Raw genomic sequence first — 25,499 nt, 5'->3', positions numbered from 1 at the left:
CTGCTTAGAGCAAGAGTGCTTGAACAGACCTAACAAACTACTGTTATTGGCACTGAGAGTGTCCTGCAAAAGATGAGCTGATAATAGGGTTGGCGGATCCTCAACACCCTTTACAAGAGGCTGCATAAGTGTCATCTTTAGACAGTCCTAGTACTTTGCCAACCGCACCTTACATGCTTGGATTTTTTTACTCTAAGGCTACAATGCTGAAAGGGGAAACTATAGGATGGTGAATGTAACATACTTGGTGTATACGGCAATGGTCCACATAAAAGCTATGCAAAAAACAATCCCCTTTTCTGAGAAACTAGTGACTGGTTGAGATACAAAACAAGGGCAAGATTTGCTTTTCTTATCTCAACGTGAACAGTTGTATGTGTGGTTTTGTGATTTATGTGTAGAATGGCGTAGCAGGTGCAAGAGCCCAAGAACAGAAAGGCCTAAGGGTATGGGGCCCTCTGCACCCAAACTTTGTCTGCCTTTTGCCACTCAGTCACAAGCAAGAAAGTCCACTGCCTTTCTTTCATAGGGCCATGGCACCCATGCTATGCCACTGCACACATTCATCAATTTACTCACATAATCTCTGTTTTAATTCGTGCAGATGCCGATGTAACATTGTTACCAGTTAGCATACGTTTTATGAAAATATTCTTAAGTGAGAATATACTGAGAAACAGTTTTGCTCTTTTTTTCACCGTATTCAAAACAACTTCAGAAAAATTGCACTAAATTTAAAAATGTTCCATGCACATCTGGGCTAATGATTAAGGGCCATATGTACGAACACATTTTCCTATTGACAGAATGGGAAAAACCCTTTGCTACATCTGGCCCTAAGTGCCTAAACAGTTACATTAATATTTTTGTGCAAACAGAGGAGTGAAAAACAATTTTGCCACTTGCACACATTATTCATAAATGATAGGCGACATGGTCTCAAATCCCTGCTTCATCACTTGGCCTCTCATTTTGAGTTGTAGAGCAACGCGAGGCACAGGAAAATCTCACGCTTTAGCTGTTACCTTGTGTTAACTTCGCCTCCTTACTGTGCAAATACAAGTTAAACGTCACCTAAAGTCGAATTACTGTGTGGTACTACTTTCTCCAGTTGTATAACCATACTGAATTCCCAAATCTGTGGGGTGTAATGTATACAGTTAGCACCAGATGTTAGGCATATAGTAAATGTATGCAGTTGGGATGGGAGGTTAGAAGAGTGTGCGGAGAAGGGAAAGGTGTTTTCTGGCAAGAGAAAGCAATGTATGCTCACCTGTCACCACACAAAATGAGGAATGAGACTCCAAGTGATTTAACCGTGATTAATTGTTGCATGGTAAAACTAGATCTGGTCACGCCACACCCAGAAAAGAAGGATGTAGAAGAACTGACCCACTTGTAATCAGGCAGAGACGAATTGAGCTCCGTGTGACTCGTAATGACTCTGAGGGCCTTGGCCAGATGGTGTTATCTTGGAGAACTCAGTTTATCACATTGTGCCTCAATACCTTGTTTTACTTTTGTCTTCTTTATATCATAACAGTATCCATTGCATTTATTTTAAGTACTGCTTTGTAGGAATTAAGCATTGAGCTCTGCAAAGAGATATTGTTCTGCTTTGGAGGTGAATAGCTCAATCTGGATGATTTGAACAGTCTTGTCCAGTGCACTATCCCTTTAACTACCTCTTTTCTATCATTCATCTAGGTTCACTTGCCGCGTCTACCTATACTGTTTCCAATGAGTTCACTTATGGCAAGTTTACAGGAACAAAGGTTGTGCCTTAGGGTTCAACTCCCCACCATCGAGCCTCGCCTGAACCGTCTGAAATTTGGAAGTTAAAGCCTGCTAAAGCCCCTCACCACCCTGCCGTCGCACTTGCATCCATCAATTATATTCCTGAACTCACAAACATTCCGGATCTCTCATCTTTGTTTATCTGCATGCACACCCATGCCTTACTTCTCTCGAGTGCACTGTCTAACGCTCTTGCACATAACTATGAATTTCTATGGGTTCGAGGCACGAAGACAGGGCCGGCTTTAAGGTGCTGCGACCGGTGCAGCTGCACTGGTGCTGACCTGGAGAAAGTGTGCACTGACCTCAGGGGGGTCACTGTGTTCATCAATTAACTACAATTTAAACGCACCTGCCACAGAGTTCCTTGCACAAGCAGCTTTCAGGCAGCAATAAACATTTCAAGATAACTCTTGTGACTGATGTTCCTGCTAGAGAGAACAGGATTTTTTTCTAGTGCAGTTTTGACTCTTCATAATTGGGTTTTTAAGAGGGTTAGTATGCCTGCTGCAAAGAAGAGATCTGTATTTTATGTGGATAAATGAATGAATTAGTATAGTCAGCCTTTATAAGGGCTATTAATCAAATGAAATGTATGTGGGAGAGGGGTGATGGGTAGATGTAGATCATATTTTCAGGGTAGCAGTGAGGGAATCTGAGGAGGTGGTCATGGGGGTGGCAAGAAAAAAAAGATCGTCACACCGGGCGCCACCAGCGCTATTGCGAACCTGCACGAAGAGCTGCCCTATCTCAGTCTCAATGGAGAGCCAATAGCCTCTTTTGAGCTTCAGTTGTTTAAAGTACATTTACATAACATGGAAATTTAATGAATAATGCATGAACTTGAGATAGCACAAGGTGGAAAAAAACAGAGAGCCAATCCCTGGTCACTGTTTCTGTCTTCCGCGGGCTGCATTTAATGCATTATTTTAGAAAACGTTTGAATTATATCTGTTAGCTTTAGACACCTCTTATGCAAAAAAACAAAACAAAAAATAGAATGCGCTCAGCTCTGCACTGAACCTTTGCATCTCTTAATGATACAGTTGCAGAACTCTGAAACAGTGAGCAGTGTTTGACTTTCTCTGCCTATGAGCTGTACTGTCTGCAACTCATGCACTAACTGGGAGAAATTAATTACATGCACATTAGACAGTGCAAACACATAAAAACCGGCTCTCAGCCAGCGCATCTATACATGGTGGAGCTGTGGGGATGTATTATTAAACAGATGCGCTGGCACAGAGCAGGCTATGGAAATGTTCTTAAGACATTGCTGTGGTTAAAGCGCATATACTTTGGAAATTCTTTGAGATAGTGCATGAGCTGCAGACAGTAAAGCTTGGAAACAGGAAGAGGCAACAACAGCTCACAGTTTTTCAAGAGAAGATGAGGAAGTTATTTCCATATTAAATGTTTTGCATCATGAGTAAATGAGGGATATACTCCCAATTAACACTTCTGGATTTCTTTCCTCCTCCACCCCTCAATAACTCCAGTCAATCTAACTAACAAACTCTCATATCCGCGGCTCAAATTAACTTATAATAATACTAAAACTGTACTCATATTTCCCGATACTAATCCATCACTAATTCTTTTTGGGTCCCGGAGTAGCATGCTACTCGCCGAAAAGCGCTTCGACGCTTCAAGGGTAGTAAGCGCTATATAAATACTATTACAATACAATACAATACAATATCGACATTAACATCTAATCACGCAAACATACTAACTGTGAATTATTCATGTCTAGATTGACCAAAGCTAATGTAGACCTGTTATTTAACATGACTAGCATCTGGTTGCCACCTTGTTTCATATTATGTGTATTTCTTTATTTCTACATGTTTCTTGTGTGTTACATGTTCGAACAAGCTGTTTCAGTACCCCTGCAGAGTACAGGCCGATCCAATATATCTCTTTATGTTGCAGATAAATGTAAAAATGAAGGTCCCTTAGAGAAGCTTTATTTGTTTAGGAGCTTGAAAAACTAACGAGTTAGTCTTATATCAGTATACATTAACCTGATCGGTTTGTTTCATGGGAACCACGAGTAGGTGTATTAAATGTTAGATTTGTGTGATTTAGGCAATTGCAATGTAGTGGTGCGCTCAGAAGCCGTTTCCAGAATGCTTGCAGAGATTAGAGCAGAGTGGGTGCTTGTTTTATGAGAGAACAAACTTTACTTAATGTTTTCTTTAAGACGACTTTATATAGTCTGTTCTCTTTCCTACAGGACTGATTGGTTTTGAACTTCATATACATTAAATGTATTAATGTATTCATTACCGATTTATACTAATTTGATGATTTAGAATCTATACATTTTTAACCCTGAATGAAGGTTTATGGTTTGAGAACGTAGCCACCTCTGCCTTCGTTGTGGAGGCTAGCATGCTTCACAATATTTAAATGTATTGATTCGATTACCTGCCTCGGTTGTGGACTTTGATTTATCACATTGAGCATCATGGGCCATGAATTTGCACTAAGAAAGAGCTACAACAAATTATATGCAGTCTTAAAAGAGGAGCCTAGTTATGCTTTGTGTCAGCGAACCCTCATGGTGCAGCCCCATCTCATTTCTTTTACACAAATTATGGTTTTGGTCAGTTAAATTCCTTCCCTGCATCAACCCCCATCACTTACCTTGCAGGAGTCTGGTGTCGTTTTCGGGCACAGGGATACATCGCAGAGCAGGTACACCTCAGACTGATCTTGAAAGGCAAAGGTCACCATCTGAAACATAACGTCCAGGGAATCGCCGTTGTGAATGATCTGTATGTCCACGTCGTGCGTCACTGGGCAGCTGTGAAGAGAAGAACGGCACGGAGTTAGAGATGGAATGCTACTTTTAATGCCAGAGTCACCGCTGCAGACTTCCTGACTCGGGAGGTGGATGTGTGTGTGTGGGGGAGGGAGGTGGGTGCCTGGTCCTCCCACGGCAATGGATGGAATGCAGAGTCCACGACCGAGTGAGACAATGCTCCGAGGACTGACTCTCTTAGCCACTCAGTGAAAGAGTGTTCCAAGGTGCGAGACTGAACTACTGATTAACACTGCGCTCCACAGTTAGTCTTGGTAGTCAGTGAGACTATATCCGAAGGTGCGTGACTCAACCCAAAAAATTAAACCGTTCCAAGTTGCGAGACTCACCTCAACCAGTAGGGATCTGCTCTGGGCTGTAAAGCTCATCACAAGTGAGACGGAGCTGCAATGTGTGAAACTCAAACTCAAAGAGCGCATTATGGGGAATATTTCTACTGAACCTCTTGTCCCACCGACCCATTACCTGACAAGCTATACATTCTCCGTGAAATTGAGGCCAAAATGGAACTTCACTTCTGTTTACGAATTTATAACTGACTAGCTGATTTCTTCAAGGGCCTTCTTCTCCTTAGAGAGAAGCAAACTTAGACCCAAGGATAGCAAACGTATTTTTTTTTATTTATGCAATATAAAAACATGGTTTAAAGCTGTATATGTGTAGAATATCTTCTGTACTGCCAAGAATACCGGGTGAAATTCCTGCTTTTCCTAAATAATTCCCTCTCAGCTCTAAATGTTGCATGTGTCAGGGTCTCTGTGTACCGTATTTTATCATCTGCGGACAGGGATAAGTTTAGGGATGTGCAGACATCCTTGAGACCTCGAGCCGCCTTTTCCTGGTGGCCGAGCTGGGCTCACTTCATCAGTCAGTCGTGTATGTGTATTTCCACTTACATTCCTACTTCGTTCTCACGTTTTTTTAGTAACTATGGGCTTCATTCAGGTCAGTATGCGTGCTTTTAAAAGTGAAAGATGGGCGCAAGACAAATTACCTCAGTAACTCATTCATTCACTCACTATCACAGGGCATGTGTTTCCAATTTACGTGACCTCTTTTCTTCAAATAAAGGAAGTGCAGGTCCTTAAGCTTATCTGATGTTCAGCTTTCACTTTCAAGACATCTGAGAATATTTCATTTCTGCCGTTTTGTTTACTTACTTCGTTTGTGATTCTAATTTAACTTTATCATCTGTCAACTATTGTCACTTGTGTAATGGCCACTTACCCGTCTGAAATTAACAGCACACCGGGTTCAGCGGGGTTGTTGGTGGGGGAGGCAACGCACTTGTCTGCTCTCAATCTGAACGTGTCTCCATCCTGGAAAGTAGTGGAGATGCCAATGTAGAGCGGGTCTCCCACCGTCAGTGTTTTATCCACTGTGTACGGATCAGTGTAGGAATTAGACACGTAGGCAGCCATGGTGGCGAGGAAGATGCCCAAGCCACTCGCCAAGGGCAGATATACATCATCTCTGCACATACAAAAAATATTTAGAGGTAAGCTACGAACAGCAAATATAATGTACATATTAACGACTGCTTTATCGAGTGATTGACTAATTGAGTCGAAATGTTATTATTTAATTTTAAAGAGAAAACCTTACACGAACCAAGACTATGCACATGCAATGTGAGTGATGAGGATGAATAGTGTCGGTGTGAAGAGATTTCTAGAAAGGTTTTGTTAGGTGTTTTAATAGAATTGAAAACGGCGACAGGCGCATAAAGAACATAACACATTTCAATGTTACGTAGCGTTTACGATGTCTGTAACTGCACAGCTTCCAGGCGCTGAACCAGCGTCCACCAACCATAACAGGTGGTCAGCAAGAACGTGACAGGCGAAAATGTTAAAAGACCCCTTACCCCAGGGGAGTGCTTGCTGCGTAGAGCATCATGACGCAGTGCACAACACGGAGTACTAAGCCTGCTTTCTGAAACTCGATGAGGAACATAGTAAGAACATTCGGCTCTGGCATTTACAAGCAGTCTTCCATTTGGAGTGACTGCTGTATCAATAATTATCTCAAAACCTGCAACCAGTACCAGCAAACTGCATTTCTGAACGTAAAATGAAAAACAGACATACACAACTAGATAAGCAGAGCTGCCTACTTGTTATCAGCTAACCAGGGATGAAAAAAAAACCTGAAAGTTGGAGAGAGGTTATTTATTTTTCCACTTCCAAAAGATCAAAAGCGGCGAGGCACTTAAATAACTTAATGTTCTCCCTACAATGATACATGCGCTACTAGAGTGGTATCCATTGATTCATATGTTAACTATACTCGAGAGGACACCCAAGTGATGACATATCAGGGGGAAAAAGATGAGGCTTGGGTATTGGAAGCTAGAAGTGGTGTCAAACCCTCAATTAGAACCTACACCGTAAATATTCCCAACTTTGGCCTGTAACAGCCATGCATGCTTTGAAGCACTTCAGTAAGGTATAGGGGAGGGGGTGGCTGACGTTGGCCCTACTGAAACGACCTTGTGATGAAAAAAAACAAATCTACTCTTCGGCATGAAGCTCTGGTGTGGACTCCAGAAGCGTTCCAGAATTTTGATAGCTTGGAAGAAAAGTGCTGGGAGCCCACTGTCGGATTCTGCAAACCTACATTATTCAACCAAATGTAGTTTAGTTAAGTGAATCTCCTGAGAGCGGTGTAACCTGCTAAATTACCTTGCACAGTTGGATAATGCTAAGTCACCTTCTGTAGAAAGTGACTGCTTAGCTGACTCGTGAGAAGTGAGCAGTTGTGATGCTTGTATTGCAGTTGCCAAAATATGAGCTAAATGAACTTGTGGCCAAGGGACTTTCTGCCACAGTGGGGTCTTCAAAAGGCACTGGTTCCTCATTTCACAAGTGTGAACAAAAACAGCATAAAATAATAGTGCCTAGCCTTTCTTTATAGATCTAAGAAAGATGCAAGCATGTTCACCTAATAATGTACAGTCGCTGGTGGTTAAATATGGTCTAATTTATTAGGAATGGATTTGTAAATCTTTTCAATTGAAAGTACTGTATGCCGGAGTCTTGGTATAAAGGTACGCTGTGTAACAATAGATTGTGTAGGCCAAAAACTATAATCCTCCTTTGTATAACCGAGTTTAAGGTTGCGCTTTTTGGAGCCAATGAAAATGCAAGTCCGATTCATTTCCAAATGTTATAATCACTTGATCATTACATTAAAGTAGAAACCAATCAGAAAGCCTTTAACTTCTAGTTTATTTAGCTGCTAGCTAATTTGACATGTGATAAATAAAAGGTAAGGAAAATAATCGACATGAACGTACTTGGTAGAGACGAGAGAGGATGCAAAGAGGAAAGACAAAGGTGGGATATCTAATCTAGTGAGAAAAGAAAATGAAAGTGAGTAAACAAGTAGATAAACAAAAAAGAATTAGGTAAACAAAATAGGACTGGACAAAAGAAGATCTACATTGAAGGCCTTGGCGTCTTAGATATTAAAGTCCGCCTTGGAAGTGAGGCAAGAAGGCAACTGCTTTTCGGCACCCAGACCATACTCCCTACAAACGGACCTTCTTCTCTTTGTGTAGCTTATCTTCGCTCATCCAATATACAGGCAGCGTGCCACGGTCTTTATCCTCTAGACTCTGTCAGTCCATTTTTAGTTATTTTCTCAAAGTGTGCCTCTCTGTAAGGCCTGTAATTTCTTCTCCCAAGTTCGTGGCCGTTAACATCTGTTTTCTAAATTTCTGTGTTTCTATAAAAAACAAAGCTACAGTTCTAGTCACGTGTTTTCTTGGTTATTGAGTGGCTTGGGCATCACATGCTTCTGCTTCATAACCTGAAAGCAGTCCTATAGGGCCCATGTAGATAGTTTAATCATCCTTTACACAGTGTGGAATACTATGGGTAGTATTTTCAGTTAGGTGATTGTAGCCTTTGCAAGGTTGATTCTCAGTATTCCGTATTATTTCTCTCGGGTAGAAGTTTCTAGTATTTTTGCTCTAGATGGAACTAAAGTTGTGTGGAAGTTTGGCTGTTTCAGTGGTGTGAGGTATGTAGACGAATGCCATGATGATCTATCGTGTAATTTCATAATATATTGTTCATAGCTTTTCTCATCTTTTTAGCCAATATTTGTAGTTGTATCTGCAGTCTCTCTCTTATCTCTTCTAATTTACTCACAGTAGGAATGGCTGGTTTTAGGGTCGAGTGCGCACAACCGCTCTGGACCATGTTGTAATCTCTCTGTGGGCTTCTATCTACGCCCATGTCACGCCCGTCACTTTCATTAGTTCGTGGGTTTGCCTTTTTTAAATCTATTGGTTCCATTAGTGAAAGGCATGCATACGCCATGCCTTTTCCGGTGTTTCAGCCCTCCTCATGTGCACCAGTAAACTACTGAAAACATTCAAAGGCTCCGTGTTTTCAGCTGTTTTCTGGACCACTTTATCTTTTCATTTCCTGCACGGCGCGATCTTCCTGGGCAGAAGTCGATCGCTTTGCATGACATCTACTCTGTTACATTGATAATTGCACTTTTGGTGGTTAGATGGATAATTGCACTTTTGTCGGTAGCATGGATAATTGCACTTTTGCCAATAAGGTTTCACTGCAAGCGTACTTCTGTTTCCTTTTTTGGGTCTCCTTCATGCTCATGGCGACCATCGGCTCACATATGTGAAAATAATTTACTTTTCATTATTAGTTTATGTGGCAAGAAAAGTCCGATCAGGAGTTTACAACGCTAAGAGCTCTAACGTGAGCAAACACGAGACCCGTTGCATTCCAAATGGCTGTTTTTCTGGGAAACATTTTACCCCTCTCAGTTTGCTTCTTACAAAAGAGTTGAATCTCAAGAGCACTCGGTTATTTACAACATCCGATCAAATATATTTTTCTGAGGTATTCTTTTGGGTGTAGATCTCATGGCATTTTTCTCAAATTCTGTGACACTGCTTGTGAATGCACAATATGTGTCCAAAAAGGCCATCTGTGTCTACTGTAATAGGAACAGTAAGCTGATGCAGAAATATCTCTGGCATAGTTTACGGCCTACTTTAGGCACTGTAGAAGAACAGCATTTCCCTACCCTTTAGCTATGGAAGCAATGGGTTTTACTGGGGAGCCTTAACTTTTAACAATTCTAGAAATGTATTTTATCTGCTCCGTTTAGCGTTAAAACCAGTTCCTCTTAAGAAGTGTGAAGAGAACTCACAATTTGCAAGTCACAAAATTGGATGCAGAATGGTGTCTCAGACACCTTCTGCGACTCGCTATGGGGTCGCAAAGACCCAACTCATCAATATTCATGAGGTGGGTTGCATTTTGCGACCCCATAGCGAGTCCCTGCACTCACAGGGATGGTGGCCTGCTGTAGTCAGCAGACCTCTATGTCTGTGACTGCTTTATAAATAAAGCAGGTTTTTTTTCATTTTGCAGCCCGTTTTCCTTAAAGGAAAACGAGTTGCAAAATGAAAAGTAAACCAAAACCATTTGGTTTCGTTTTTTTCAGAGTAGGGAGTGGTCCATAGGACCACTGCCTGCTCTGAAAAAATATTTTTTTCGACATTCACAAAGGGGAAGGGGTCCAATAGGGACCCCTTCCCTTTTGCGAATGAGTTACCACCAGTGTGACACTGGTGGTAACTGCGAGTTGGTTTGCGACCGCATTCGCGGTCACAAAGCAACTCTGAATTGCGATGCGGTCGCAAATAGGAAGGGAACACCACTTGCTATTTGCGAGTCGCATTCCCAAATTGCGAGTCGGTACCGACTCGCAATTTGGGAATGAGCATCGCGTTCGGCCGTTTGCATGTCGCAAACTGCGATTTTTGCAGTTTGCGACATGCAAACGGCTTACTACATCTGGCCCTTAGCTTCTTTAGCGCCCAGACCACAACAAAAGCTTCACGATCTATGGCACTCTACCTACGTTCCCTAAGAAGTAACCTCCTGCTAATGAAGGCTACAGGTTGATCTAGGCCCTCTTTATTAAGCTGTGAGAGTACTGCTCCAGTACCATGCTCTGAGGCATCTGTTTGAACAACAAACTCCTTGGAATAGTCAGGTGCCTTCAGCACAGGTGCTGTGCACATGGCAGCCTTCAGGGCATCAAAAGGCGTCTGGCAAGACTCAGTCCAGATCAAATCAAATCAAATCAAAAACATTTATAAAGCGCGCTACTCACCCGTGAGGGTCTCAAGGCGCTAGGGGGTTACTGCTGTTCAAAGAGCCAGGTCTTTAGTTGCCTCCGGAATGCGAGGTGGTCCTGGGTGGTCCTGAGGTTGGTGGGGAGGGAATTCCATGTCTTGGCCGCCAGGTAGTAGAAGGATTTCCCACCTGCCGTGGTGCGGCAGATGCGAGGGACGGCGGCGAGGTTGGCGGAGCGAAGTTGACGGGTGGGCGTGTAGAAACTGAGGCGACGGATGATGATAATCGGGTCCCTTGTTGTGGAGGGCTTTGTGTGCGTGGGTGAGGAGCCGGAAGGTGATCCTTTTGTTGACGGGAAGCCAGTGTAGGTGTCTCAGGTAGGCAGAGATGTGGCTGTTGCTGGGTATGTCGAGGATGAGGCGGGCGGAGGCGTTTTGTATTCGCTGCAGACGTTTCTGGAGTTTAGCGGTGGTTCCTGCGTATAGGGTGTTTCCGTAGTCCAGGCAGCTTGTGACGAGGGCGTGGGTCACAGTCTTTCTGGTGTTGGCGGGGATCCAACGGAAGATCTTTCAGAGCATGCAGAGGGTGAGGAAGCAGGAAGATGATACGGCGTTGACTTGTTTGGTCATGGTGAGAAGTGGGTCCAGGATGAATCCGAGGCTGCTTTTTGGAGGTCAACTCAGTCAAGAGAGCAACAATTGTGCCATACCCATTGACAAACCTCCTATAATATCCTGTGAGACCTAAAATGTCTCTCACTTCAGTCTGGGTCTTGGGAGGCTCCCAAGCCAGAATGGTATCAATCTTTGGCTGTAGGGGTGCCACCTGGCCACTCCCCACCTGGTGTCCCAAGTACACCACAGAACCCTGCCCCATTTGGCACTTGCTAGCCTTAATAGTGAGGCCTGACCTTTGCAGGGCCTCCAACACTTTGCAGAGGTGTTGCAAATGTTCCTGCCTTGTGGAACTGTAGACAGCAATGTCATCCAAACTCATGCCAACCATGATAACGTGCGGACTGAGTATATGGATGTAGTACGGTCCACTGAACAAGAATACCTTAAATACTGACTCCAGAGAGTTGTGAGGTCCAGCATTGAGGATGTGTATAGAAGGCAAGGAGAAGTTGGCTTCAAGGGGATGCAAGGCTGCGGTGCGAGGTCATGCCTCATCGTAGAAGATCCCTCTAACGAGGGCTTGCGATGTGTCATGCAGCCAAGATGATGCATCAGCCCCAAGGAGCTACATACCTGCAGTACGAGGCCCTGGTGCTGGCAAAATCCATGCAACTGACACGATGCATCGGTTCTGCTACGTTGCGCTGCACAGTAGAGGACATGGGTAGGTTCTGCGTGATCCACAAATGGGCTGGCAGAGCACCATCAGGCCCACATTCAAGGGTCCAGGACTGGGGTAGTAACACTTGGCAGAATAGGACTCATGGATGGCTGACTCCAAGTGCTGGCTTCAGGGTTGTTAGAGCCTTCTGTCCCTGAGGCTCTACTCAGAAGGCCAGCAAACTAGCCCTTAAAGTCACTCTGGTGTTACTGGTTTCAGTCAATCCAGGTCCAGTCCTTCCCTCCTGGGCAGAAGGGAAGCAGATCAGCACAAGGGGGTAGGGTATAAGTCCTTCAGAGCAGCAGTCCAGCAGAGTGACAGTCCTTTCAGCAGCACAGCAGTCCTTCTTCCTACAGAGTCCACAGATCCAGACCTGTACTGGAGAGTTGGGGTCTGAGGTCCAACTTTTATACCTGGTGCCCACTTTGAAGTGGATGAAGTTTCAAGAGGTTTCCACACCTGAGGTGTCAGGCATCCACTTCCTCCTTTTCCTTGCTTTAGCCTGTGTGGAGTCACAATAGTCTAGTGATGTGCAATCGTGGTAAGTGACAGCTCCTTCCCCTCTTTAACTCAGAATGGCCCATACTGCTGACACGTATTTTCCCTTTGTCTCACTTTCTGGGAGCAGTGCAAATAAAAAAACAACAAGTACCACCTACACCTAGTCATGTGACCCAGGAACACACTGCAGACACCAAATGGTTAGGATAAGAAAATGGCAACCTGCTAAAAGTGTCATTTTCAGTATTGTGAATGAAAATCCAACTTTACCATTAAAGAATGCTTTAATTGCTATTCTTTAGACACCAAACCGGAACTGTTGACCTGCTCCCAGTTGGAAGCTACAACTTATTAAATGTAATAAGGTAACTCCAATGTTAACCTATGGGAGAGGTAAGCTTTGCAGTAGTGAAAAACAATTTTAGGATTTTTTCACTACCAGGACATGTAAAACGTCAAATTACATGTTTTACTTTTTAAATAAACTGCACTCTGCACTTTAGACTGTTCAGGATGGGCGTACCCTTGGGATGACCTATATGTATTAAAAAGGAAGGTTTGGACCCTGCAAAAGGTTTCTTTTGCCATGTAGAAACAGCACTTTAAAACTACACACATAGGCTGCAATTGCATGCCTGAGGAATGTTTAAAGGTCTACTTAAGTGGGGTCCAGAATCAGTGCTGCAGGCTCACTAGTAGGATTAAATTTAGAGGCACCATATAAAGGCAGTACCACTTTAATAGGGACTTACAAGTAAATTAGGGGGAATATTTATAATCCCCTAGCGCCATCTTGTGCCACATTAGCGTCAATATTTTTGACATTAATGTGGCCCAATGAGGCCTAAATCCTGCGCCGTATTTACAGAGTGGTGCAGTGCATGCATTGCACCACTCTGTAATCCTTTGCGCTTCATTATGCCTGCGCCAGGAATAATGCATGCAAAGGGGGCTTTCCCCTGTTAAGGGGGGGCGAAAAAATGGTGCAAGGAAATCTATGAGATTCCCTTGCACCATTTTTTACAGCACTTTTTAAAGCCTGCTCAGAGCAGGCTTTGCAAGGGGGCTTCCATTATTTAGAATGGGCCCCTATGTACTCTGCAGGAGTAGCGCAAACATTTTGGCACTACTCCTGCAGAGAACATCAATAGTGTCACATTGAATGACACTATTGCCCCCTACCCTGCACCATGGTGCGCCGTATTTTAAATATGGCACATACATGGTGGCAGTAGGGGGGTGCAGGGAAAGTGGTGCTGCACTCAGTGCAGCACCACGGGCCAGATGTAGAAAAGGTTTTTACCCATTCTGTGTCTATGGGAAAAAGTGTTCGTACATATGGCCCCACTTTCCATAAATCTGCCCCTAATTGTGGTAATAAGCAATTCTACCATGTTTTAAGGAGAGAGCACAAGATCTTTAGACAAGGTGTGCAGAGCTTGAGTGAAGAGCTCTTCTTGGAGTATAGCCTCTCAATCTTTCTTGTATCTGCACCTGAAACTTGCCTTGCAAAGCATTGAACACACTACGCATGACTTTAAAAATGATCATCTGCTTTAATTGAAGCCAGTGCGAATATTTCAAGGCCTCAGATGTTGAAGATCTCTGGGGGCCGTTTAGTGCGAGTTTGGCTGCTGCTAACTGAATTCTAAGTTATCTATTAACCAAATAATCAGGAGCTCCAAGCAAGATGGCATTTGGCATTACATAAGAATAACACTGCTTTAATATTATTTTTATTGCAGGTGTTCATGTGCTTCTTGAATGGGTTGTTCTGCCTCATTGCATCATTCATTGCACCATCCACAAAAAAGCCTTTACTGTATGACTGGGTTACACCTAAAAATGAAAGTAAAGCCACTAAGCAACTTAGTGAGTCTTCAGCAGAGTTATTGTGTTATCAAATACAGTAGCAATATTTGTTACAAGGGTTGTCCTTGAGACTCAGATGTTCCACAGAACTCGCCTGACAAGTGCAAGGACTAATACTGGGTGCAAACAATATTAGTGCCTGATTTTACACTTAATATATGTTAGACTTTTAATCCTTGGCATGGTCTCCCTTATCTTTTTGCCTCTGTTTCCCAGGTTGTTGATGTGTGCCGGACTCTGTTTTTGCTGTTTTTGTTACTCTGGGCACTTTACCACTGCTAACCAGTGCTAAAGTGCAAGTGCTCCTATACAAAATGTGTATGTAATTGGCTTATCCATGATTGGCATATTTGAATTACTAGTACGTCCCTAGTAAAGTGCACTCGCGGTACCCAGTGCCTGTAAATCAAATGTTACTAGTGGGCCTGCAGCACTGGCTGTGCCACCCACATAAGTAGCTCTGTAATCATGTCTCAGACCTGCCACTGCAGTGTCTGTGTGTTCAGTTTTAACTGTAAATTCGACTTAGCAAGTGTACCCACTTGCCAGGTCTAAACCTTCCCTTTTCTTACATGTAAGATGCCCCTAAGGTAGGCCCTAGGTAGCCCCAAGGGCAGGGTGCAGTGTATGGTTAAGGTAGGGCATATAGTAATGTTTTTTACATGTCTGACAGTGAAATATTGCTAAATTCGTTTTTCACAGTTGCAAGGCCTGTCACTCTCATAGGTTAACATGGGGTCTACCTTTAAATCTGATTAAAGTGTAGATTCTCTTTGGGTGCGGATGGACTTGTGGAGTTTGGGGTCTCTGAGCTCACAATTTAAAAATACATCTTTTAGTAAAGTTGATTTTAAGATTGTGAGTTTGAAAATGCCACTTTTAGAAAGTGAGCATTTTCCTGTTTCTGTGACTCTGCCTGTTTGTGGATTCCCTGTCTGGGTCAGTTTGACAGTTGGGCTGGTTGCACCTCTGACTAGACAGTGACACAAAGGGAGCTGGGGTGTAGTCTGCATTTCCTGATGAGCCACCTGTGCTAGGAGAGAGGGGAGGAGTGGTCACTCACACCTGAAAGAGCTGTGCCTGCCCTCACGCAATGCAGTCTCCAAGCCCCTGGTGTGTGTCTGGGGCCTGACCTGGGCAAGGCAGGATTTCACAAACAAGATAGACTTTGCTTTGAAGTAGGCCTACTTCAAAGGGCTAATGGGTATAAGAAGGGCACCCAAAACCACAGACTTTAGAACAATACTGGAAACCAAGAGGAACCTCTGCCTGGAGAAGAGCTGAGGAAGAAGCGCCGCCCTGCCTGTGACTGTGTTTTGTGGAGCTATCCTGCAGTTGTTGCTTCTGCCTGTGCTAGAGGACAAAGACTGGACTTTGTGTTGCCTTCCTTTTTGTGAAGAACTCTCCAAGGGCTTGATTTAGAGCTTGCCTCCTGTTGTTTGAAGTCTCAGGGACAGCAAAGACTTCTCTCTGCCAGCACCTGGAGCCTCTGCTGAGACTCCTACTCTGCCAAGTGGTGCCCATCCAGTTCCTGGGACCCTGAAAGGAGAAGATGGCAGCCCAAGAGTGAGAAATCCACTCACCGACCGCCATGCAGGGAAAAGATTGACGCAACTCCGATCTGCGACCGGAGGATCGCAGCCCGTGGCTGGAGAAACGACACGCAGCATCGCTGACGGAGGCTGGTCAGATCGCAATCCGCGCTGTGTGGTTTTCGGATCATCGTGCAGCAGGATTTCTGACGCAAACATCACTGATCATGCAAAAATGACGCAAGGCCTGCCCGGACCCGAGACTGAGGTTCGAATCGACGCATCGCTCTCCTGCGGAGAGAAGAAACGATGCATGCTGAGTCGCAAGGTCTCGCTCGTGAGTGATATTGATGCAACGCAAGCCCTTTTTGACATCCACTCACCCGTGTGGGGTTATTTTTGATGCACTCACGTACATTTTAACAGTGTTAGCGTTGTGTTTAAAACTACATGAAGACTCTTTTTGGCTTTTAATTGATAACTTGACTTGTGTATTGTGGGTTTTTGTTGTTTTGGTCTTGTTTTGTTTAGATAAATCTTTTCTATTTTTTTCAACCTGTGTTGTGTAATTTTTTAGTGTTTTCCTTAAGTTATTGTGTGTGTTGGTACAAATACTTTACACCTAGCGCTCTGAGGTTAAGCCTGCTGCGCGTGCCAAGCTACCAAGGGGGTGATCAGGGGTTAGCTGAGGGTGATTCTCTTTTACCCTGACTAGAGTGAAGGTCCTTGCTTGGAGAGGGGGTAACCTGACTGCCAACCAAAGACCCCATTTTTAACAGTATAACACTTGGAATGAGGCCATGTCTAATACTGTCATTTGATTTTACCTATAAGCATTCTAATCAAGCTTCACTTCTAACTAAGTTATGTGTTCTCCCAAATGCACATTCACTCATTTAATTTATCTGACTTTCTTGTGACATAAAACTTCAATTATTACATATTTTTGAGTTTATAGAGTGAATCACTGTGGGCCTTATGATTACCACCTGTTGTTCTACATGTGACATATTTACGATGTGTTTTCCCCATTCAATGTGCCATTTGGGAGCTACAAAATTTTACTAACATTAAACTAAGTCGCCCCTCCCATCCTCTAATCCTTCTCAGGACTTGTACGATTTACATCATGAAGCCCTTATTCACTGAAAATAATGTATACTACCTGCAGCATTTACATAACACCTTGAAAAATACCCATCCACAAGATAACACTAAATTATTCACTACTTCCAAAAACAAAAACATATTGGAGCACACCATATCTTAAATGTAACAAATATAGCTATAAGGGATGGTAGACAAGGTCAATGACATCAGTTACATCAGGTCAGTTACATTCTTAAATGAACTACTTCAATGTAAAAATAAAATAAGGAAATATGGGTGTGAATTTTAAAAATTATTACTGTCTTTACTAGTTAATATTTACAATAATGACATATATCACAAGTCCATATTCACAAAACATATTCTAATATATATACAAGAATATACATAAAACAACATAATAATTCATATCACTTTTTATTTCGAAAATTATGTCAGATCCCTAATGATCAAACTTTTAGAGTTTCCAGACCAATAGATGTATGTTTCAGCCTAGATGTACGTTTCAGCCAAAACGTGTTTCGTCCTCTCTCAGGACTTTCTAAAGGCTTGTTTTCATCTTTGGTCCATTATGGTTCTAAAAAACACAAAACTCACAGGTTTCTTCCAAGGTTGCTACAACAAAATTCCAAAGTGGCAAAATTCCAATTCTATGTTCCCATGGCAGAATCTCCAAGGTAGAAAGCAAAGTATACTTAAAGTATCTCGCCAGCAAACGTCAGCGTTGTTATCTGTACATCCAAAACCTCTAGTACTTCTTCATCCTGCTCAACAGTCTCCGTACATCTGATGTATTTCCATGTTATTCACTACTTCCCCCTAAGTTGCTGTCCTGAAGAATATTTTAACACCACGCCACTTTGAGGAGTCGAAACCCGTCAACACAAGCTTTTCTGGCACACTGGTTGACTTTCAATGTACAAAGCATATATTGTTATTGTACATGCCTGTAGACCATAAATAACAAAGGTAACTAAACCTAGTCTTCTTTACAATAGATGATACAACAACCATAGCCCTTTTCTAGGCCAAGATCTTTGAGTTACTTGTATAAATGTGTAGAAAAATTGCCATCATCCAGTCTTCTAGGATAAATTCAATTTATTTTGTAACTGCCAGTGGTACACTAGTGATAAATGCACTAATAATTAAGTTTATATATAGGTAGAGAGGAAACTTACAGTAATAACTCATAAGACTAATACTACTTGCCTGATTTCTCTGTGATAAAAGAGTAATCTCCCAGTCAATGCACATGGGTGGACTCCATAATTTCTCAGACGAGGAAAAGGGGGGCTCTGTTACAGCCTCAATTTAAAACCACAAGGCCTTTTTTATAGATTATGATCATCGGTTAGGGAAGTCGCATCTTGACACTAATGTTCCTGCAAATTCCTCTACAAACAGGTTTAACCTCACCCCTTCTTTGCATGTGTCTGTTTCAGCGGTAGCTGGAGCTGAAGCAAACACTAATGTCTAGCACCCTAAGAGCCTCCCCCTCCAAGCTCATGTGCCTATCAACATGAGCCCTCCACCTCACAAGGACTCTCCTGTCAAGGTATCCTCATCAAAGGCACAGAATTTGCCCACTGGTATTAGTGCTAGTATGACAGTATTCCTGGAGTGAAAGCTGAATTCAAATGCAGGTGGTAGAACCTATTGTTCAAAAAGTAGTGAAAAGTCTAGGGTGCCTGTTTGTGAAGTGCATCACCAATCTGACTTTTTTAAAAATACACATCCCAAATTAATTAATTCTGTCTTTATGGACGCAGTGTAAGATAGGGGTTTCATGTGAGGATCAGTATCCAGTGGAAACAAAAGCAAAAAGAGGATGAAAGTTCATCTGTAAGTGCCATCTTTAGCAATATTAGCTACCTACGACTGTTTACACCATTACCCTTGATAGAGGTCAAATTTTACTAATACACCAGTGGCATAGAAGTTAGCATATGGTGACTTATAAACCTTTAGTTTGAAGTCTAACAGAGAAATTAACATGGAAATGTAAAATGTGCACATTTGAATTCTGGTGGACAATGTGGCCGCCACTCGTATTTTGACATCACTTTTAACATGAAGACATTGCGCATTTATATTTGAGTAAGCTACTGACATGAGTTAATGCTGAGTGTTATTATTAGATGAATATTAAAATTTAAATATTAAATGATCATGAATTATTCATACCTATTCTGATTTAAATGGCATTTATTTCCATGAGTTACATGTGTTCCGAAAAAAAAAGCACATTTAAAAGTGTTCCAAAATGTCGTAAATAGTGTTTGCAGTAAAATAATTTGCTTTGCATATTTGATTTTAGTTGTAAAGTCTGCAATAGCATTTACGTGCGTTAATTATAATGATGTGTATTAAAGCTGATGTGATTTTGAATGTTCTATTGTATTGAAGAAGAACATGTTTCAGTGTTAACTATGTAACAATATTTGTTCTGGCTGTCAAACAAGACAGGAAACATAATTTTCATGTGAGAAATGTTTAGTCCATCGTGTGTGCCATTAGAGAAGATGCTGATGTAATAATTAGCTAGAAAATGTAATATTTTGTCGGAACTGTATGAAATCATTGAAATGACTAGGGGCCAGATGTAGGTAGCTTGCAAGTTGCAATTTACTATGCAGAAAGGTGTCTCAGACACCTTCTGCGAGTCTCTATGGGGTCGCAAAGACCCACCTCATTAATATTAATGAGGTGGGTCGCAATTTGCGACCCCATAGCGACTCAGGGCACTCACGGGGATGGAGGCCTGCTGGGAACAGCAGACCTCCATGTCCGTGACTGCTTTTAAATAAAGCAGTATTTTTTTTCAAAGTGCAACCTGTTTTCCTTAAAGGAAAACGAGCTGCACTTTGAAAAATAAACCAAAACCTTTTGTTTTGGTATTTTTCAGGGCAGGTAGTGGTCCATTGGACCACTGCCTGCTCTGAAAAATTAATTTTGGGTCCAGTCACAAAGGGGAAGGGGTCCCATGGGGACCCCTTCCCGTTTGCGATTGGGTTACAATCCACTTCAAGTGGATGGTAACTACGAGTCCATTTGCGACCACTTACGCAGTCGCAAATGGAATTGCATACCACTGCGACTCGCAAATAGGAAGGGAACACCCCTTCCTATTTGCGACTCGGAAATGCATTTTGCGAGTCGTTTCGACTCGCAAAATGCATTTCTACATTTCTACAATTGTACATTTGCGAGTCGCAAATTTGTTGCTACATCTGGCCCTAAATGTTTTCTCTGAGAAAATCCGGAACAGTTGCAAACTTTATGGTGTCAGCGGCATCCATTGGATGCTGAATCTTGTGCGTATGATGAGCCCTCTTGAAGGACCAACCAAAGGACCATAGATAATTCTATTTAGGGACAGACTTTGAAACTTCAAGCTAGTCTGTCTACTCACTCTGCTAGAGCCAGTCTGGATGCGCTGATGATCCCTGATGGGGTGCTGCTCTCTGCCTCTTCTAAATCCCTTTACCCTTTATCTTCTGATGAATAAAGTCATACTTTAATTGCCCCACTTGTTTATGCTGTTCTAATATACCCAACTAAGGGGCATATTTATACTCCGTTTGCGCCGAATTTGCGTCATTTTTTTCAACGCAAATTCGACGCAAAACTAACTCCATATTTATACTTCGGCGTTAGACGCGTCTAGCGCCAAAGTTCATGGAGGTAGCGTCATTTTTTTGCATGAACACCTTCCTTGCGTTAATGAGATGCAAGGTAGGCGTTCCCGTCTAAAAAAATGACTCCCAGGCATGTGCGTGGTATTTATACTCCCGGACAGAAATGACGCCCGGGAGTGGGCGGGGCAAAAAACCCAGCATTTGCGCCTGAATTTAACGCCTGGGTCAGGGCAGGCGTTAAGGGACCTGTGGGCTCAGAATGAGCCCAGAGGTGCCCTCCCATGCCCCCAGGGACACCCCCTGCCACCCTTGCCCACCCCAGGAGGACACCCAAGGATGGAGGGACCCATCCCAGGGACATTAAGGTAAGTTCCGGTAAGTATTTTTGTAAAAAAAAAATTGTGGCATAGGGGGGCCTGATTTGTGCCCCCCTACATGCCACTATGCCCAATGACCATGCCCAGGGGACATAAGTCCCCTGGGCATGGCCATTGGGCAAGGGGGCATGACTCCTGTCTTTGCTAAGACAGGAGTCATTTCAATGGGGGATGGGCGTCGTAAAAAAATGGCGCAAATCGGGTTAAGGCGATTTTTTTGCCTCAACCTGACTTGCCCCATTTTGAGACGCCCATACGCCATTTTCCCCTACGCCGGCGCTGCCTGGTGTACGTGTTTTTTTTTCACGCACACCAGGCAGCGCCGGTCGGCTAACGCCATTCTATAAATACGGCGCCCGCATGGCGCTTCAGAATGGCGTTAGACGGCGCTAATTTTTTTGACGCTAAACTGCGTTAGCGCAGTTTAGCGTCAAAAAGTATAAATACGGGCCTAAATCTGAACTGCTGACTCTTCCTATGTGCAGCCTGTGTTCTACACTGTCATGGTGCTGCTGTCTACTGAGAAAGTGAATGGTCTGTTGGTGAAACGTTCCTGAGGGGAGGTATAATTAAATGTGGTTTCTTGTTTCCTTTTCATCTTAGATAATTACACCAGCATATTTTTATAGTGTGTTGCCCTAGTTGGATGACACATGCAAATACAAATTTGTGGTAGAGATAAGGATGGCCCAGCCCAGAAATTAATTTTAAGGTTGTATTTTGATGATTACTGATGTTAACAACATCTGCTTGGAAATCTGAAATTAATGTGCATATTGTGGTTTTGGCGATCTATGTCATTCTTGTGTAGTGTCTAACAGTGTTGATGTTTAGTAGACTTAGAGCCTGATTACGAGTCTGACGGTCTCAAAACCACCAGACTCGCGGTGGCGGTCAGACTGCACCGGCTGTGGCGGACCAACCGCCACATTACGACCCTGGCAGCCCGACCGCCAGGTGACCTCCACCTCTGCCAAGTTCTCTGATCCTGACATGTGGTCTTGGTTGTGATCGGCCAGGACGGCACTGAATTCACCGCCGACCTACTCATTACAACCTTGTTCTCCGCCAGCCTTTTCATGGCAGTTTGATCGCCATGAAAAGGCTGGTGGAGAACAAGTGCAGGGGGCCACAGGCAGGCACCGGCACTGCCCATGACCATGGCATGCACAGTGCAGGGATCCTACTGCCCAGGACCCTTGAAATGCACACTGTCTGCAGAGCAGGCAGTGAGTATTTCAAGTGTGCTGGTGCACCCTCTGTGTGGCAGCATTTCCGCCGGCTCAATTAAGAGCTGTGAAGAATGTTGTTGCGCCTTTCCTACTGGGCCAACGTTTCCGACCATCAGCCCTGTGGGAAAGTTGTAATGGGGTCAATGGGGAGACTGCCAGCATTGTGGCAGTCTTGTTGGGAGTTTGGGTGTCCGATATTTCCGACGCCAAAAACGTAATGACCCCCTTAATCTCTTTAGATGTTTTGGTCAGCCAATGGTTTTCATGTGTATTTATAACGTAGTTTTGGGCACCATATACATTACCTTGTTTTTGGTATTGTAATAAAGCTTTGTAATTGTATTTAGTTTGGAGTTTGATTTAGTGTTTAAATTGTTGTCTAGAAGTGTTGTGGTTCTTATGTTATTGATCTGTGTTAAATTATTCTGACTACTACATTCAAAGATCCAGATGTCTTCTGAAGGTAAGACAAGGTATGGTGTCCCACCAGTGCATTTGAGGTTTTAGAACCTGAGGTGGGAAGAAGACGTCCGCGGACACGGTAGCACCTTGCTTTCCTAAAAATGTACAAAAGCAATATGCATCAATATCCTTTGTGGAGAAAAATTGTTTCTATTTTCCAATATTTGGCATAAAAACTGATAGAGGAAGCAGTACAAAGATCTCTAGCTCTGTTCACTATTTTGCCTATTGACTTTCGTGTGCTGATAGTAGGGCAGGTTCAGGCAGATGCTGGATCCTGCGAGTCATTACAAAACTCTGCCATGGAATCACGTAGCTGAGACTTGTTTTCTGGTCCTCTGCTGCCCTTTGAATATCTCATGGCTACTGCACTCTTCACTCCCCGCTGTGGAGTAAAAGTGCTCTGCCTGGCAGCATTACAAGTATTTGCAATTAAAGAAAGGATGAAGACAAACACCCAAGCAATATCCACAAGACTATTTTTGCATAGGAGTCTTCTACATGGTGGATGGAAATTTACATTAGAAATTTTGAGAGCAAAACAGTTTCTCCTCTGGTCCAAAAGGCCCAGAACATTGCTGATTATTTTAAAGACATTTTTAATTTGGGGGCACTTCAGTCATGGTGAATATATATTTTTTGGTTTGTCCTGATTTTCCAGAAGCCACCATTGACCAGTGGTTGTGACTTCCAATGCATGAGCGTATTTAGAGATTGATAGACCTACTTCGGTTCTTCTTGTGTTGGAAGGCAAAAGAGACATGAAATGCTGCATGGATTTTTGCACTCAAGAGTAAGGCCCTCTGGTAGGTTATTTCTTGGACAATTATTAAGATTAAATACGTTTCCTTTTTACTTTAGGAGTGTTAATTTGGCAAATGCATTGTTATTAATTATGAATACAATACACATACACTACAAGAACCACTGTTTTCATTGCTGTACAAAGACTACCAGGGATGGGATTGTGAGGCTGCTCATGTGCAGCTGGAGTATTAATGATTTCTCTAGTTTGGGTTGGTCGGTGGATTTCCTTGTGGCAAGTAAAATGACTGTTCTGTTAATACATTTGAGAGCTTTCAAAGTAAACTGCAACATTGTTTGGTAATTTGTAAGATTTCGGTTGTTAGGCCTTGCACTATCTGTCTTCAGTAGCTACTTGCAAAACATCCAAACATTTAAGGTGGGGTTACCAACTCATCTGTCAGGATATGCCTTATCAATATGCAGTCCACACGATTAATGAAATAACTCCTGAAGCAGCATAAACCCTCTGGCACGAAGGACCTAACCACAGTAATAGATTTTCTCAACTCAGCTCGAATTGCAATATTATCAAAAAAGGAGCCTTAAAGATTAATACATAAATAATTCCCGTAAACTGTGGATTATTTTGAGATAACAGATATTCTGGGGTAAAGGTGAACCATGTGTACTGATTTTTCGGCACCAAGCTGTGAGGCTTTTAAAGTACGGTTGTGGGCTTTTTTGGAGAGTCATGATGTATTGTAATTATTGTCTTGTCGTATGTTTATGGTATATATTTTGATTCAGGTAATGTCAATATGTAATTTTTTAACAATATTTGTACTTGTTTTAATTACAGCCCTGATGACGTCCTTTTTGGAAGAAACACATTGTCTGGGCTGGATTGTGTAGTTTATAGAAAATCAATAAAACTTACTTTTAATACGACTCCATGATTCCCGTTTAATGATGGATTAAAAGAAGGTCCATTTTTTGGTTTCACATGGATAAGCACTGGAAATATTGAATGTTTATGGGAACAATTTATGTATTGATCTTTCGCACTCACTTTGAGGTAATGATGTTGCTGCTTGAGAGAAGTGATTACTGAAGTGGGTTGAGCACTGTATCATCTACTTGGTGCCATCATTTAGGGCCTACATTGCCCTAATCTCGAATTGCCATTCAACTATCAGCTTTAAGCATGTTTTGGAAATGCAACCTATTTTTTCTTTATCAGCATATCAGTTTCTTATTTTGTTTTCTCAAATAGTTTTTCCATTTTGGATAAATAAACTCAGTTTTAGGAATTTAGTTCCTGGAAGAAACATCATTTTTGGATCCAAAATACCAGTTTTAATTTTTAGTAAATATGTGGTCTTCAAACATCAGCTTGTTACTTTAATCAAGTACTCTAATTTACAAATTTCTCACCTGGATAGAATAAGCTTCAAATGTCCATGTTTTACCATTAAATGCACGGACGCTACCCTAATGCCAAGGATGACTAAATATGGCTAAATTGCTCGCCATTATTATTAATGATAATAATAATAATATTGGTCAGCGGTACCACTGTGCTAAGGCTGGACACCATTAAGCCAGGATGCTCACAAGATGTCAGTTATGTCCCTATGATGCCAAGGGCTCCCACCATTATGTCAGAGATGTCCAACAGTAGGTCAGTCAAGCTCACAATATGTTAGTACCGGTAAGCACAACTAGTCAATATTGCCCAAAATATGTCACTAATGGCTCTTATTATGACAGGGTCACAACTAGGCCAAGAATGGACACAAATGTGTCTGAGATGAAAACGATGTCAAAGAAAGCAATATATAGTTTGGAGGTATTTGACACCAGGTACACACCCAGGAAGCAAAACTATTTGTCAGGAGAAACACAATGCAATCCAAAATGAAGATACACACACAC

At 42.6% G+C, this 25,499-nt stretch overlaps 1 protein-coding gene across 1 annotated transcript in view; it reads right to left on the bottom strand.

Annotated features, from left to right (window-relative positions):
• Positions 1–25,499, bottom strand: part of LOC138284760 (uromodulin-like) — a 631,564-nt gene that overhangs the window by 42,659 nt on the left and 563,406 nt on the right. The window contains exons 7-8 of the mRNA XM_069223898.1: positions 5,855–6,100; positions 4,450–4,609 (exon numbers count right to left, since the gene is read on the bottom strand). Of these exons, the coding sequence (XP_069079999.1) occupies positions 4,450–4,609; positions 5,855–6,100 (406 nt within the window). The remainder of the gene's footprint in view (positions 1–4,449; positions 4,610–5,854; positions 6,101–25,499) is intronic.

The sequence above is a fragment of the Pleurodeles waltl genome, chromosome 3_1, assembly GCF_031143425.1.
Source record: "Pleurodeles waltl isolate 20211129_DDA chromosome 3_1, aPleWal1.hap1.20221129, whole genome shotgun sequence".
Taxonomy (NCBI): domain Eukaryota; kingdom Metazoa; phylum Chordata; class Amphibia; order Caudata; family Salamandridae; genus Pleurodeles; species Pleurodeles waltl.
The sequence above is the reverse complement of the archived record's forward strand: the minus strand, read 5'-3'. Positions and strand labels throughout refer to the sequence as shown.